The sequence below is a fragment of the Trachypithecus francoisi genome, unplaced genomic scaffold, assembly GCF_009764315.1.
Source record: "Trachypithecus francoisi isolate TF-2019V2 unplaced genomic scaffold, Tfra_2.0 Lachesis_group4, whole genome shotgun sequence".
NCBI classification, from domain to species: Eukaryota; Metazoa; Chordata; class Mammalia; order Primates; family Cercopithecidae; genus Trachypithecus; species Trachypithecus francoisi.
Genome location: NW_022681469.1, coordinates 150,482,817 through 150,500,069, shown reverse-complemented (window position 1 = coordinate 150,500,069; position 17,253 = coordinate 150,482,817). Strand labels below are relative to the sequence as shown.

General features: G+C 46.8%; 1 protein-coding gene across 5 annotated transcripts in view; it reads right to left on the bottom strand.

Annotated features, from left to right (window-relative positions):
* Positions 1 to 14,439, bottom strand: part of NIPSNAP2 (nipsnap homolog 2) — a 38,022-nt gene extending 23,583 nt beyond the window's left edge. For 4 of the 5 annotated variants that reach the window (XR_004433263.1, XM_033194539.1, XM_033194540.1 and 1 more), the window contains exons 1-3: positions 14,137 to 14,439; positions 842 to 981; positions 712 to 757 (exon numbers count right to left, since the gene is read on the bottom strand). Coding sequence is in view for 4 of the 5 variants with exons in the window: in XM_033194539.1 (XP_033050430.1) it covers positions 712 to 757; positions 842 to 981; positions 14,137 to 14,228 (278 nt within the window). In the remaining variant the exon portion in view is untranslated. The remainder of the gene's footprint in view (positions 1 to 711; positions 758 to 841; positions 982 to 14,136) is intronic. The other variant, XM_033194542.1, reaches the window with a different exon arrangement.
* Between the last annotated feature and the right edge of the window lie 2,814 nt (positions 14,440 to 17,253).

The window sequence follows — 17,253 nt, the reverse complement described above, 5'->3', positions numbered from 1 at the left end:
TATAGGGACAAAATTGTTTGCTTTCTTATCAAAGTAGTAGATATTAAAGGTTAAAAAAAAAAAACCAAAAAACCTTTTTCTTCACATTTGCTCCCAATGGATCATTAAAATACTATTTCTGTTAACTTAAAAGCCAGTAAGCTTAGTTCTCCCTTTCGTCTTAAGTTTACAAATTCTGTAAGCAGGTTTAGATCTCAAATCATAGGAGAATCAGCAGAAGGGACTTGGATCCTGGAGAACAGAGGAGTTGGGAAGAAATGGCAGCTATGTTCAAATACACACAGTACTCTCACAGGGCAGTTTTACTAATGGGAATCAATGAAGGACTCAGAGATGTGAATTCTTATCCCTAACACTCAGAGCTGTCCAGAGATGGAACTTACTTTAGGACAGGCAGTGAGGAAGGTCTGTGGAAAGGACTCCAGCATTGGATAAGTAGATGGACTAGACAGCCTAGCAAAGTTCCTTCAAACATAAGAGTCTGGTAACATTCTAAAGTCTGACAGCCTATGTGATGATTTAGCTGTGTGAGTGCTTAAAATCAAAATGCCTTTGGCAATCCCACACGAAGCTCAGTTTAAGAGCCTCTGAATGTTCAACTTCAAAAGAGAGAGATGAAAAGATCTCTCTCTATGCTATCAATGTTAGTGGAATTAACTCACAAATAAAGTCATTATTTTCCCCAAGGAAAGGAGAGTTTGGTATACACACCAAATTTTGTTGTATGCTTCTAGGCATTCCGGTTTAACATTGTGAACTGAAACAAAAGAAAATTCGACGATAAACTTAGGAACAAACGGAAAAAAAAGTCAACTATGAAGATAGCAAACCTGTCACTCACACTGTAATTTGTATAGATTGCTTGTTTCCTTTTTGGCTAGGAGATTGGAGTGGGCATCTTTTCTTGGATCAACTTTCCGGACAAATAAGGATTTTAGCCAGCTGTCTTCTCGAGATCTATTGCTGGAAGATGTCCACGTCCTATGGAATAACAAAAGTGTTGTCACACAGTACACTGTTTTCATATATCCATCAGTTCACCTGGCAAACACACGGTGAGCAGCTATTCTAGGCACTGTTCCAGAACCTGGGCTACCACAGAATGTCTGCTTTCCATGACAACAGCATGCACTCTGAGAAGCAGAAGCAAAGAAAAATGTAAAATTTGTGGCATTCCTGTAAGAGAGCCCACATTTATCTTTGCAATCTGTGCTATGTGTTTTTCAAAGCAATTTTTGACATAGAAAAAATATACGTGGATACCTAAAGTAGATAAAACCACAGAGACAGAAAGCAGAATGGAGGTTGCCAGGAGGTGAAGAAAGGGGAGGTTGGGGTAAGGAGTTTCAGTTTGGGAAGATGAAGAAATTCTCAAGATGAATGGTAGTGATGTTTTCCCAAAATGTGAATACACTTAATGCCACTGAACTGTATGCTTAAAAATGGTTAAAATGGTTAGTTTTATGTTATGCACATTTTGCCATAATTTGAAAAATATTGCTTGATTTGGAAACAGATAGTGGTGATGATTGTACAACATTGTGAATATAATGCCACTGAATTATGCACTTAAGATGGTTTAAATGGCAAATTTTATGTATATTTTTACATGTTTTACCACAATAAAAATATTAAAAAATACAGGGAAAATGAAATAACTTCTTTAAAAAAATTTTACTCCTCAAGTAAATTAAAAATCAAGATTTGTAAAAATTAACTTTAAAAATCAAGATTTTTTTTAGCTGCCCCCATAAACCTCAGAATACCAACTTTATTAACACATAATTTGCTATTTTTCATCTTATAATTAAATTTCTATTGTGAATGCTTTCAGAAAGTGAGGATAAATTTGACTCAAGTCACAAACTATACTTTACTCATGAATTTTTTTCTTTCTTTTTTTGAGACTGGGTCTCATCCTGTCACCCAGGCTGGAGTGTGGTGGTGCGAGAGCTCACGGTAGCCTCAAATTCCTGGGCTCAAGTGATTGTCCCACCTCAGCCTCCTAAGAAGCTGGGACTAGAGGCATACATCATCTTGCATGGTTAAGTTTTTAAAATTTTTTGTAGAGATGGAGTCTTGCTATGTTGCCTAAGTTGGTCTGAAACTCCTGGCCTCAAGCAATGCTCCCACTTCAGCCTCTCAAAGTGCTGGGATTATAGGTGTAAGCCACTGCAACTGGCCCTACTCACAAATTTCTATGTGCATGTTGAACTCCCATATGCCAGCTAACAGGAATACAAATTTGTTGACCTCCCTAGAGGGCAGTATGGCATCATCCATATCAAAATGGAAACCATGTATAACTTCAGCCCAATAATGACACTTGCGGTTATGTCCTATGGCCAGCTATATTTAGACAGGTGCACACAGTTGAATGCACACAAATATTCATTGCTGTCGTTTCCAGTTTTCTCCTGGCATAGGCCATTCGAATAGCCATTAACGCAGATTGCTCACATAAATTAGGAAATACTCCACGTCAGAAAATATGCACTCAATAAAAAGAATGAGGTAGATTTACATGCACTGATGTGCTGACATCTCCGAGATAAATTCTGTAAAAAAGCCGGCACAGAACAGCACTATATATATGTATACAGAGGGAGCGGTTAAAGAGTGATGACATCTGGGGAACATGACTGGGCCTGGGTGGGAGTAAAGGTTTTTTCTTTTCATTGTATAACCTTCTGAACTATCTGAACAATTTCTACACACACACACTTTTTTGAGAAAGTCTCACTCTGTCGTGCAGTCTGGAGTGCAGTGGCACCATTTCGGCTGACTGCAACCTCCACCTCCCAGGTTCAAGTGACTCTCCTGCCTCAGCCTCCTGAGTAGCTGGGACTACACGGTGTGCCACTATGCATGGTTAATTTTTGTATTTTTAGTAGAGACAGGGTTTCGCCATGTTGGCCAGGCTGGTCTTGAACCCCTGACCTCAAGTGATCTGCCCACCTTGGCCTCCCAAAGTACTGGGATTACAGGTGTGAGCACTGCGCCTGGCCTATTTTTATATTTGAAAAACAGCCAAAATATCTAAAAGTGCATGTTTTACTATCCCTCTACAGGTAAGGTAATTCCCTATAACCACTGAAAATAAGATTTTAAAGAACAGAACCTGGTGAGACTCATCCTCTTCTCAACTTTTTTTTTTTGAGACGGAGCCTCACTGTGTTGCCCAGGCTGGAGTTTAGTGGTGCAATCCCGGCTCACTGCAACCTCTGCCTTCTGGGTTCAAGCAATTCTCCTGCCTCAGCCTCTCTAGTAGCTGAGACAACAGGCGCACACCACAACACCCAGCTAATTTTTTGTATTTTTAGTAGAGATGAGGTTTCACCATGTTGGCCAGGCTGGTTTTGAATTCCTGACCTCAAGTGATTTGCCTGCCTTGGTCTCCCAAAGTGGTGGGATTATAGGTGTGAGCCATTGCGCTCAGCCCTCTTCTGAACTTTATGTAACCATTATCAAATGACAAACTGTATTTCCTTCATCTTCTTGGTTTTTGTTCACATCTACGTACAATAAAATGTACTTTTTTGGCAGAAAGTACTATGAGTTTTGATAAATGCCTAAAGTCATGTAACCACCACCACAACAGTTTCTTCACCCCTTGAAGTTCCTCCTTTTATAATCAACCGCTCTCCCCACCTCTAGCAACCACTGCTGTGTTCCTTGTCCCTCAGTTTTGCCTTTTCTAGAACATCGTATGTATGGAATCATACAGAAGGTAGCCTTTTGAATTCCTGCCCCTTCTTTCTGCACAATCCCTTTTATAACTGGTTATCTTACCTCTGGCCAGTTCTATCACAGCATACCCTTTATACTTTTGTTCTCTTTTTATTTTTGAGACAGGGACTCACTCTGTTGCCCAGGCTGGAGAGCTCATGGTAGCCTCAAATTCACCACTCACTGCAGCCTTGACCCCCAGAACTCTAACGATTCCCCCACCTCAGCCTCCAGATTAGCTGGGACCACATATGCACACCACCATAACTGGTTAATTTTTGTATTTTCTGCAGAGAATAGGTTTTGCCATGTTGCCCAGGCTGGCCTTGAACCCCTGGCCTCAAGTGATCCTCCCGCCTTGGCCTCATGAAGTGCTGAGATTTCTTTTTTTTTTTTTTTGAGACGGAGTCTCGCTCTGTGGCCCAGGCTGGAGTGCAGTGGCGCGATCTCGGCTCACTGCAAGCTCAGCCTCCCGGGTTCACGTCATTCTCCTGCCTCAGCCTCCGAGTAGCTGGGACTACAGGCACCCGCCACCACGCTCGGCTAATTTTTTGTATTTTTAGTAGAGATGGGGTTTCACCGTGTTAGCCAGGATGGTCTCGACCTCCTGACCTCCTGATCCGCCCGCCTCAGCCTCCCAAAGTGCTGGGATTACAAGCGTGAGCCACTGTGCCCGGCCAGTGCTGAGATTTCAAGCGTGAGCCACCGTGCCCAGCTACTTTTGCTCTCTAACTGATCTACACATAGATCTTTTTTGCCTTCTCTGAGATCAGTAATGTGCTGGGATTCCAAATGGCTAGCATAAATGCCCAGAATCTTAGTGCTTCTGGACATAAAGGTCCAGATGCTGATGGGCTAGTATGAACCTATTCTTGGGGATCTCTTTAGAAAAACTAGATGATTTCCTACAACAGTATTTCTAATCTGCTTGGCAGACTTGCTTAAGGACCCAGATACCACCAGGTAAACATTAAGAGGAAAACAGAGAGCAACTCCAAGTATTAAAAGGGGGGACCAGGAATTTAAACAAGGGACAAGAGAAACTCTCATGAGAGCAAATTCCCCAGTACTTCATGAAATGAACATATGGATTTCATAATACAATAATACAAACTCCTATCCTTATGCAGCAACAGTATTTTAGAAGTAGGGCTCTAAATCTCACATGATACTGGCAGCCTTTTTCTTTTCTTTTTTTTTTGCTTAAAAAAATCAGTTTGCTGCTTTACTTGTTTATTTTTGAGGCAGGGTCTCACGGCATTTGCTGGAGTGCAGTGGTGCAATCTCGGCTCACTGCAACCTCTGCCTCCCAGGTTCCAGCGATTCTCCCACCTCGGCCTCCTGAGCATCTGGGACTACAGCTGCACGACACCATATCCGGCTAATCTTTGTATTTTTAGTAGAGACGGGGTTTCGTCATGTTGGCCAGGTTGGTCTTGAACTCCTGGCCTTAAGTGATCCGCCAGCTTCAGCCTCCCAGAGTGCTGAGACTGCAGGCGTGAGCTGCTGCGCCCAGTCTAGTTTGCTGCTTTCTTGAACAAACATTACAGAACAATTTTCTCCCCAATATGATTTTTTTTAAATTTAAAAACCAATTCATAGGATATGATCTCAAATAGGTAGAAACCGGATATAAAGATTTTTGAATGATGTGAACTTACAAACATAAAAAATACAAATATATTGGCCAGGAGTGGTGGCTCATGCCTGTAAATCCCAACTCTCTGGAAGGCCGAGGCAGGCGGATCATCTGAGTTCAGGAGTTCAAGACCAGCCTGGCCAACTTGGGGAAACCATGTCTCTACTAACAATACAAAAAAAAAAAAAAAAAAGCTGGGTGTGGTGGCACATGCCTGTGATCCCAGCTCCTCAGGAGGCTGAGGCAGGAGAATCGCTTGAACCCAGGAGGTGGAGATTGCAGTGAGCCAAGATCACGCCACTCTACTCCAGCCTGGGCAACACAGCAAGACTCAGTCTCAAAAAAAAAAAAAAGAAAGAAAAAGAAAAAGAAATTAATAAAGCATACTCTATAATGATAAAGAAACATAAAAGCACTTTTTCACATCCTTCAAAGATTAAAAAGAAGCAAACTCACTCTAAACAAGAAAAATAACAATACCAGTAAATGCAATTTTCCTTGAAAGTGCATAAGATAAAAACATATAGTATTAAGTGGCATTTGCAGATGTAAGTTGAAGATGCTTCCATTTTGCGTTTACTATATAATAAAATTCCTAAAAATTAAGAAAGCATTAATAGTGGTTTCCCTAAGACAATGATAGAGGGTTTAAAGGGATAGAGGGGAAAGACACACAGCTTTCTCCATATAATGTCTATATTGTGCTTTTCTCTTCTGTATTTTTTTTTTCTTGAGACAGGGCCTCACTTTGTCACCCAGGCTGGAGTGCAGTGGCGTGATCTTGGCTCACTGTAGCCTCGACCTCCTGGGTTCAAGCTATGCTCCTGTCTCAACCCCTCCCAAGTAGCTGGGACTACAGGTGCCCAGCACCACACCCTACTAATTTTTGTGTTTTTTTGTAGAGACAAGGTTTCACCATGCTGCCCAGGTTGGTCTTGAACTTCTGAGCTCAAGTGATCTGCCTGCCTCAGCCTCCCAAAGTCCTGCGATTACAGGCGTGAACCACCACACCCAGCCACATTTCAATAAAAATGAAAGCACATTTCGTCAGTTTGAAGTGTTTTACATATACTACATTTAGAGTTATCTGTTTAACAATATCATGGGCTGGGCACAGTGGCTCACGCCTGTAATCCCAGCACTTTGGGAGGCCGAGGTGGGTGGATCACCTGAGGTCAGGAGTTTGAGACCAGCCTGACCAACATGGAGAAACCCTGTCTCCACTAAAAATATAAAATTAGCCAGCTGTGGTGGCGCATGCCTGTAATGCCAGCTACTCAGGAGGCTGAGGCAGGAGAATCGCTTGAACCTGGGAGGTGGAGGTTGTGGTGAGCCAAGATCATGCCACTGCACTCCAGCCTGGGCAACAAGAGCGAAACTCTGTCTCAAAGAAGAAAAAAGAAACTTACCCATTACTTTAAGGCAATCATATAAAATCAGTGATACACTAAGTAGAAAGTTTTAAGATTTGTTTATGGGACTATGTATAATTTCTGCGTGTTCTTTTTTTTTTTTTTGAGACAGAGTCTTGCTCCATTGCCCAGGCTGGAGTGTAATAATGGCACAATCTCAGCTCACTGCAACCTCCACCTACTGGGTTCAAGCGATTCTCCTGCCTCAGCTTCCTAAGCAGTTGGGAGTACCAGCGCCCACCAGCACACCCCGCTAATTTTTGTATTTTTAGTAGAGGTAGGTTTTCACCATGTTGGCCAGGCTGGTCTTGAACCCCTGACCTCAGGTGATCTGCCTGCCTCAGCCTCCCAAAGTGCTGGAATTACAGGCGTAAGCCACTCACTGTGCCCAGTCAATTCCTGTGTTTATTTTAGATTTTAAGTTCATTAAACAGAAATTGTGTCTACAATTTTTTTTGTTAAATAAATTGTAAAAGCTTAGGAATAATAATTATGAACAATTAAGAAAGGGATATAATAAAAAGTTTCTAAAACTACTGACTAGGGAGTTTCATTTAAAATAAGAAATACTAAAGCAATGACTACTAATAGTTTTAATTATATCCTTCCAGAAATACAGAAGCAAACATAATTATGTATATTTATAGACAGACAGATAATATTTTCAATAATAAAGGATGCCTTTGAAATAGAAATCTCCCCAGTTGAGCATTTATCTCATATTTCAGTAACACCAAAGTCAGCCTGGGAAGCACAGCAAGACCCTGTCTCTACAAAAAGAAAAAGAAAAAGAGTGGCTGGGCATGGTGGCTCATGCCTGTAGTCCTAGCTACTCAGGAGCCTGAGGCAGGAGGATTGCTTGAGCCCATGAGTTCAGTGCTGCAGTGAGCTATGATCGTGCACTGTACTCCAGCCTGGGCAACAGAGCAAGACCCTGCCTCTAAAATAAACAAACAAATAATAATACCAAAGGGGAGATTCCCCTTTGGGTGGGTACAACGAGGTAACGGATGTGAAAATGCTTTGTAATAGAAAAATGCAGAGTAGGGGTGAGACTAAATCAACACAGCACACACACGAGAACCTCTGAGTGGCATCTGCTTGTGAACTTGGGCAGCAATCGTCTTGACAAATGAAAAACAAGCCGGCCCAGAACTACTCCAACCATCAAACTGAAATCTTTGAGTGTCAGGTGATCAAAGCTGCCTAATACACCCAGCCCATCTAGTCTTTCGAGTTGCAGCTATGCCAGCGGCTGCCCAAATGATAAGATCTGGCTTGGGGCTGGGTTCTTAACTGACAGTGACCATCGCCAAGATGTTAGGGGGCACTTTCCAGAGGATAAGGAAGGATGCACTATGCAAAACACTCGACTTGAAATCGAGTCAGCATTCTATGCCGGGCTCTACGGATACAAAGATAAACCAGACGCCAAGCCTGTTCAGTCTCACAGGAAAAACCTATCGGTAAACAGTCAGAGTGGCCACGGATGCTGTAAACTTAAAAATACAATGCAGGAGCTCAAGTGAACCCACCATCAGCTTGGCCTGGGAGGTGCTGGAGGGACTCCAGTAGGGGCATTCTGGCTCTGTTTAGAGGGCAAGCAAGACAGGTGGACAAGGCAGGTGCTAATTCCAGTCAATGGGAACAACATGTACAGGGACATGGAGTCATGATACTGAATGGCACGTCTGGAATGGCAAGTTGTTTAGCAAGGCAGAAGGGCGTGTGGGAGGACAGCGAGATACAACTGGAGGCCACACAAGGGCAACTTTATCCCATGCGGGGTGAGATGCTGTCAAGTTCTCAAAAAAAATCTAAGTTTTGGATGAGCGCAGTGCCTCATGCCTGTAATCCCAGCACTTTGAGAGGCTGAGGCAGGCAGATCATCTGAGGTCAGGAGTTCAAGACCAGCCTGGACAAAATGGCCAAGCCCTGTCTCTACTAAAAAAATACAAAAAAATTGGCCGGGTGTGGTGGTGGACATCCTATAGTCCCAGCTACTTGGGAGGCTGAGGCAGGAGAATCACTTGAACCCGGGAGGTGGAGGTTGCAGTGAGCCAAGATCACGCCACTGCACTCCAGCCTGGGCAACAGTGCGAGATTCTGTCTCAAAAAAAAAAAAAAAAAAATCTAAGTGTCAAAAGCAGCCTGGCAGGGGCGTGGTATATGGCTGCAGCAACAAAGGCCAGGAACATGCTTCCTGGGTGCCCTGGCTGCCATGGCCAGCAGCACCAGGTATGCAGAAGGCACTCAATAAACACTCACTGGATGGTGTGGGGGTTAAGATGGCACTAGGGATGAAGAGAAAGGAACGTATTCAAAAGAAGCTCGTGGGTACCAATCAGGCAGGGAAGAGGAAACTGAAGAAGGGAAAGGACTTAATGCTGAGACCACAGGATGAGGCAGCAGGAGCACGCTGTGCTTCATTCATACGATCATTGTTATTTACAGACTGTGCACTACACCTGTCAGCTACTGATGATGCACAGATGAACCTGGCCCTGACTTCACAGGAGCTCAGTTTGCTGGTGAGGGCAGACAGACAAACACGAACGATCACAATCCAAACAGAGACAAACTCTTCAATGGTGACACAAGGTAGTAGGTAGCTGTTGTGGCAGGGGTAAGGGCAGCCTGGCGACCAGTACTAACGAAGTATGAGTTCAGTGGAAGACTGGAAAGAAGAGGAACAGATGGTCAGGTGGATACCCATGGAAGAAAGGAGATTCTAAGCAGAACCAGTGACCACAAAAGCCACAAGTGTACAAATAGCACCAGCATTTGGAAGCACAGGCCTGGGGGAGAAAGGAGGTTGACAGACCCATGCCAAGAAGAGTCCTGCCTTAAAGCAGCAGCTCCCTGACTCCCCTCCCCACCACCACACTCCCTCCAGCCCTAGTACCCCTGTCTTCCACACTGCTGCTCCAGAGACCTGTTCCCACACCTTTCATTTCCAGAAACTTCAAACCCAGAGTTTAACCACGACAATGAAGACTTTTCTGCCCTGCATCTAGATTTTAAAAATGAACATTTTACCATTAAAACTTTTTTTTTCTCTCTGTCTCTCTCTATATATTTGCTTTTTAATTTCTTTCTTTTTTATTTTTTTTTTCAGACAGGGCATTGTTCTCTCGCATCAACTGGAGTGCAGTGGCGTGATCTTGGCTCACTTCAGCCTCCATCTCGTGGGCTCAAGCAATTCTCTTGCTTCAGCCACCTGTAGAGCTGAGACTACAGCCCTGCACCATCACGCCCAGCTAAATTTTGTAGTTGTAGAAAAGACAGGGTTTCACCATGTTGTCCACGCTGGTCTTGAGCTTCTGGCCTCATGTGATCCGTCAGTCTTGGCCTCCCACAGTGCTGCGATTACAGGTGTGAACCACCGCACCCGGCCCTATATTTGGTTTTAATTTCTACTGAACCAACTGAAAGTAGAGTTTTAGGCCAGTCACAGTGGCTCACGCCTGTAATCCCAGCACTTTGGGAGGCCAAGGCGGGCAGATCACGAGGTCAGGAGATCAAGACCATCCTGGCCAACATGGTGAAACCCCATCTCTATTAAAAATACAAAAAAATTAGCTGGTTGTGGTGGCACACACCTGTAGTCCCAGCTACTCAGGAGGCTGAGACAGGAGAATCACTTGAACCCGAGGGCAGAGGTTGCAGTGAGCTGAGATCGCCCAGCCCGGATGACAGAGTAAGACTCTGTCTCAGGAAAAAAACAAAAAACAAAAAAGTAGAGTTTGGACATAATGATACTTCTCCCATAAATCCTTCAGCATGCATCTCCAAAACACAATGACAGAACCACAATGCTATCATCACATCTGAGAAAAACAATTATTCCATCATATCTAATATCCACTCCCTATTAAAATGTCCCCAGTTCTCCCCAAAATGTCTTTCATTGTTCTTTTGGGTAGGGGAATGGGGGCAAACAGGGAGGGATTAGGATCCAGTCAAGGTCTGTGTTACAGAGCTCTTTCTATTAAGAAAATGAAGACAATGATAGAATTCTTTAGACATGTGACTGGGCACAATGGCTCACACCTATAATCCCAGCACTTTGGGAGGCGGAGTGTGGGAGGACTGCTTGAGGCCAGGAGTTCAAAACTAGCCTGGAGAACAGAGCAAGACCTCCCCACTACAAAAAACTTAGCCAGGTGTGGTGATTCATCCCTCTAATGCCAGCACTTTGGGAGGCTGAGGTGAGAGGATCACTTGAGGTCAGGAATTTGAGACCAGCCTGGGCAACACGGAGAAACCCCATCTCTACTAAAAATGCAAAAATTATCCAGACATGGTGGTGCACACCTGTAAGTCCCAGCTACTCGGGTGGCTGAGGCAGGAGAACTGCTTGAACCTAGGAGGTGGAGGCTGCAGTGAGCCGAGATCACACCACTGCACTCCAGCCAGGGCAACAGACTGACACTGTCTCAAATAAATAAATAAATAAATAATAGCTGGGCATGGTGGTGTGGGCCTGTAGTCCCTGCTACTTGGGAGGCTGAAGTGGGAAGATCCCTTGAGCCTAGAAGGTCAAGGCTGCAGTGAGCCATGATCATGCCATTAAACTCCAACCTTGGCAAAGGGCAAGACTCTACATCTAAGGAAAAAAAAATTCTTTAGTCGTCCCCTTCACTAACAGGTCCGAGCCCACATTCTTCGTAGGAATCCAGACGTGTATTGCTGAGGGTTGAGCTAGGGCAGTGGCGATGGAGAGGGTGGATTCAAGACATACTAGAGGCAGAACTGACAGATTTGGTAAATGATAGATGGGGGGGAAAAAGATGGATGGGCTTGGGGAAGAGAGTCTGGTTTCCGGCCTGGGCCACCACATGGAAAATGTTTCATGACTGAAGAAAAAGTATCCAAGAGAAGCAGACTTCGTGGAAGGAAGAGGAGTTAAATCCTGGGTACAGTAGTGTTCTGAGCACCTGTGAGACATTCAATGTCCAGGAAGCGGCTAGGGATTCCAAGTTTGCTGCTAAGCAGCGCTAAGTGAAATATGCTGGCTCATGTACAGGCAGGGATGAGGCTCCTGGTAGGACGCCCCTCTTGCTTGCTGAAACTGATCCGGCAAGGTCACCCACAACACCCCTGTTGGCAAATTCTGTTTTCTTCCATCATTTTACCTAACCTTTTGGCAGCAGATGGCACTCCCTCCCTCCTCCTGGCCACTGTCACATAACAATGACCTAGCCAGTTCCCCCTCCTACATTCAACCTGTATATGTTGCACGTCCCAGGGCTTGCTTTGCAGCCCTTCACTCGCCACATTCACACCTCAAGCAATCTCACACATTCTGATGGTTTTTTATTTTATTTTAGAGACGGTCTGGCTCTGTCACCTAGGCTGGAATGCAGTGGCATGATCAGCTCACTGCAACCTCCACCTCCTAGGTTCAAGCTATACTCCCACCTCAGCCTCCCAAGTAGCTGGGACTACAGGCGCGTGCCACCATGCCAGGCTAATTTTTGTATTTTTTGTAGAGATGTGTTTTGTCATGTTGCCAGGGATGGTGTCGAACTCCTGAGCTCAAGCGATCAGTCCAGTTCGGCCTCCCAAAGTGCTGGGATTACAGCCTGAGCCACTGCACCTGACTTCCTATAGTTTAAAAAAAGTTTCATTATACAAATTTTTATTTATGTACTTATTTATTATTAGGGACAGAGTTCCACTATGTTGCCCAGGCTGGTCTCAAACTCCTGGGCTCAAGCAATCCTCCTGCCTCAACCTCCCAAAGTGCTGGGATTACAAGTGTGAGTCACTGCACCCAGCCTTTATTGTGAAAAATGCAAACCAAATATGAAACAGTATAATGAAATCCATGTGTCTATTAATATTTAGCATTCCTATATACTGACAACTCCCAAATGTAACCTGTAGCCCAGACACCTCCTTTGAGGAGTCATACAGCCAACTGTCTGTTTGCTTTTCCACTTGAATAGCACACAGCCTTCACAAACTTTACCAGGTCCTAAACTGCTCTGAATTCTTCTTCCCCAGCGCTCCTGAATTACTAGTAAGCTCCCGGATGGTCTTGCACGCCTTATTCACTGACGTCTCTCAACAGTCAACAGTGCCTGGCACATGGCAGGCACTCATATTTTGGCAGAACAAACAACTCCTAGCAAACTCTCAACTCTCAGTGCCAGCGTCCATTCAGCGGGCCACGACCCTTAATTCTGTCTGCCCCCTCTCCCACGTCAGACTCATCATTTAAAAAAGATCAGGCTGGGCATGGTGACTCACGACTGTAATCCCAGCACTTTGGGAGGCCGTGACAGGTGGATCACCTGAGGCCATAAGTTCGAGACTAGCCTGACCAACATGGTGAAATCCCGTCTCTACTAAATATACAAAAATTAGCCGGCTGTGGTGGTGCATGCTACTTGGGAGGCCGAGGCAGGAGTATCACTTGAACCCGGCGGAGGTTGCAGAGAGACAAGACCGTGCCATTGCACTCCAGCCTGGGCAACAAGAGCAAAACTCTGTCTCAAAAAAAAAAATAAACCATGTTATTGAAAGCTCCCTGGCCCATGGCAAGTTTAACACACAGTTCCTCTGGTAATTTAAACTACCCAAAGCAATGAATATGAGAAAGCAACTCTGGGTAAGTTAGGATAGGCTTTGCTGTTTGAATGTGGAAAACAGCACACGCAAACGTCAAGGTGATGAATTTGGACAACCAAACGTCCAATCCCCTGAAGTTAGGAAAAAAAGAAAGTTTACACAAGAGCCCCACGCCTGAACACTCAGTGCTGGTAACTCTAAGTACTTTTAGATCCACGGCCGGCTTTAAATTTCAAGTCAAAGACCTGAGTGCTTTGACCTCCTCCAAGCGTTGACTTCCCCCACCCTCCGCGTAGGGCTGGCCCGGGACGATGCTTTAAGCTTTTATTTCCTACTCACAGCACCTCAGAGGCCAGGGTCACCAACGTCCTCAGCAGAGGCGGTCACCCAGGCTTGGAGCAGCCTCCGGCGGGGACCCAGCAGGCGGCGTCTGGGGCCTGCGGCCTCAGGCGCGCCTTGTCCCTGTCCCCGGCCCCGGGTTGCGCCGGTCAGGGCCCTGCAGGCCAGACCAGCGCCGCGGGGAGGATGTGGCCTCCGCGCCGAGCCTCGGGCGCCTTCTCGGGCGAGGGCGGAGCCGCAGCGCGGCCCGTCCCCGCCGTGACCTTGAGCCCGAGGGCGCCCCGACCCGGCCCTAGGTCTGGCCCCACCGCCCCGAGACCGGGCGGCCACCCGCGGTGGGGACAGGTCCGGGGCGGAGACCCGCGCCGGGGAACCCCGCGCCCTCCGCCTCCCGGCGGCCCCTCCCCGACAGCTCCCGGAAAGGGCGGCGCTGCTCACCGGAGCCTGGGCAGGAGGCTGCAGGGGGCCGCCCGCCGTAGGAGGCCACCGGCCCAGGCCGCTCCGCGAGCGCGCAGCACTCGCACCGCCATCTTGCTCGGCGCCTCGGCTCCCACCACCCGGGCGCCGCCGCTGACGCCGCCGCCGCGCGACCCCTCCCCCGTCCGGGCCCCGACGCGGCCACTGCAGTGCGGGGCGCGGCCGCCAGGGGGAGCAGGGCGCCCGGCCGCGGGGGTCGGTTGGTTGTCCCGGCGCCAAGGTTCGGCCACTGCGGGAAAGCGCGAAGCCCAAGCGTAGTCAGTGCAAGCCGATCACTTCCAGCGAGAGGAGCTCGGTGCCCAGAAGCGCGGGTGCAGAAGGGACAAGGGCATAGCTTCAATGATCAGGGAAAACTCCATAAGGAAAGAGTAACACTGTGCCTAGGGGAATCCAGGTCCTGGGGCGGGGCAAGGGCAGTGGAATTCCCCCCCACACCACCCCGCCAATATCTTTTAAATTTTGTAGTATATGAATATGTTGTCATTTCAAAAAGCCCCACAACGCTCCAGCGTGAGCAACACAGGGACATCCTGTCACAAAAAAAAAAAAAAAAAAAGAGCGAGAGAGAGAAAGACAGAAGGAAGGGAGGGAAGGAAGGAAGGAAAGGGAAGGAGAAAGCAAAAAGAAAAGAAAGTGTAGCAGGAGGAGCCACAGACAAAGCTCCTTAGACACCAGATTAAAGAAGGAAGAGGTTTTTTAATCGGCCGGGAACCTCGGCAGACTCACGTCTTAAGAGGGGAGCTCCCCGAAAAAGAAATACTTGGCCTTTTTAAAGGCTTACAACTTTAAGGGGTCTATATGAAAGGGTCGTGATAAATAGAGCAAGCGTGGAAAACGTAACTGGGGCCTACATGAATCAGCTAACAACAAAAAGTTTTACAATGCTTTTTTCATACAGTGTCTGGAATTTACAGATAACACAAGTAGTTTAGGTCAGGGGCTGATGTTATTAGTATTACTTTTTTTAACTCCTAGGGCTGGGTGGTGATGTCAAGGTTGTCTGGCTATTTATCTTACTTTTTTTTCTTTCTCTCTTTCCTCCTGTCTTGTGAACTAGGCAAGGTGGGGGGAGGAGGGCAGCAGCAGCAGTAGTGGTCTCCTTCCTTAAAGTGAGGAAAAAATTTAAAAACCACCACACACATACACACAAAAAAAAATTAAAGAGAAAGGACTGGGAGGGTTCTCTTTAGATCTTGGGACGGCATCATTCCCATTCATTTCAGCACCGTTGGGCACTGGCCATGGGAGTCCTTGGTACCTACCCTCAAGGCCGTCCGGGTCTAGTGGTGACAGAATGACAATGATGATTGGACCGAGTGTGTTGTAAGTATCAAGATGGACAGGTTCATGAGACGTGAAAGAGGCACGGAAAGAGAGCATGTAACTGGGGGTGGCTGTGAATTAGAGGATAGACGGGGAAAAGGAAAAGTTCCCCAAGGAGCTGGCAGGACATATCAGTCCCAGGGAAAGAAGGGAGGGCATCCCTGGCTGAGGAAATAACTTAAGCAAATGTGTGGATCTGGGTGGCTGACACTGTAGAGGGAAAAATGTATCCTCCAGGAAGACAAAAAAAAACAAAACAAAAAGCTACAAATGTAGCCGGGCCCGGTGGCTCATGTCTGTAATCCCAGCACCTTGGGTGCTTGGGTCGAGGAGGCAGGCGGATCACCTGAGGTCAGGAGTTTGAGACCAGCCTGGCCAACACGGTGAAATCCCATCTCTACAAAAATACAAAAATTAGGCATGATGTCAGGTGCCTGTAATCCCAGCTACTCAGGTGGCTGAAGTGGGAGAATCGCTTGAACCTGGGAGGTGGAGGGTGCAGTGAGCCGAGATCGCGCCACTGCACTCCATCCTGGGCCACAGAGTGAGACTCCATCTCAAAAAAGAAAAAGAAAAAGAAAAAGAAGAAAGCCACAAATATAACCATGAATACTGCAACCAAGGCGAGGGCAGGAGGAAGGGAGCTGGACCCTGGGGGTGGGGGAGAACCAGGAGGAATAGGGGTCTGGCCACCAAAGGGAGCCATTTCCAGGCCCGTGCAGGGCTGCAGAGGCAGAGAGGAAAGTGCCCTCAGGACTGGGTTGTTTGGAGGTCATAAGGTGGGTAGAAAGTGGGAGGTTCCCTGAAGCTGGTAATCTTGGGGGCCAAGGGAGCATCAGGGTTCAAGGGGTGCAGTTTTCTGACTGGGGTAGAATTTGAACATGTCAATATGGTCAGGAGCCACCAGGGAGGACAGAGGTGGACCCTGTGGATGTAGGAGGGCTTTGTCCCAGAGCAGGGAGAGGCACCTGTCCCTTGGAGGCCAGTGGGATGGAGGCCAAGGAACACAAGGATAGGAGGCCAGAGGCTGTGTGGCTGAGGACCTCCTGGCCTCAACTAGTGTATGGTTAGTAGAACGGTGGAGAACCCTGTAAGAAGTACTTTTTTTTTTTTTTTTTTTTTTTTGAGACGGAATCTCGCTCTGTCGCCCGGGCTGGAGTGCAGTGGCCAGATCTCAACTCACTGCAAGCTCCGCCTTCCGGGTTTACGCCATTCTCCTGCCTCAGCCTCCCGAGTAGCTGGGACTACAGGCGCCCGCCACCTCGCCCGGCTAGTTTTTTGTATTTTTTAGTAGAGACGGGGTTTCACCGTGTTAGCCAGGATGGTCTCGATCTCCTGACCTCGTGATCCGCCCGTCTCGGCCTCCCAAAGTGCTGGGATTACAGGCTTGAGCCACGGCGCCCGGCGTAAGAAGTACTTTTTAAGTGGTCCATTTTCAAAAAACAGGCGGACAAGTCTGGGCAGCTCCCTTTCGGATGTGACGAGCCTCACGGTACAGACATCTGGGAAGAGTAATAAAACTCACAGAAGTCAGAGGGGAGGGAGAAAAGTGGCGGGGGTGGCTAATCCATAAAAGGAAAGAAAGCTTCGCCACTGGGAAATCGAAACTTCAAGTAGGGAAGGGGACAAGATATAACCTAATAAGGGGATAATGAAACTTAGGTGATGTCCAGGAAGACTGCAACCCCATATTACTCAGCCTGTGAGGAACCGGGGGCGGGACCTGTGCTATAGGGGATAAATTGCTTGTTGAAA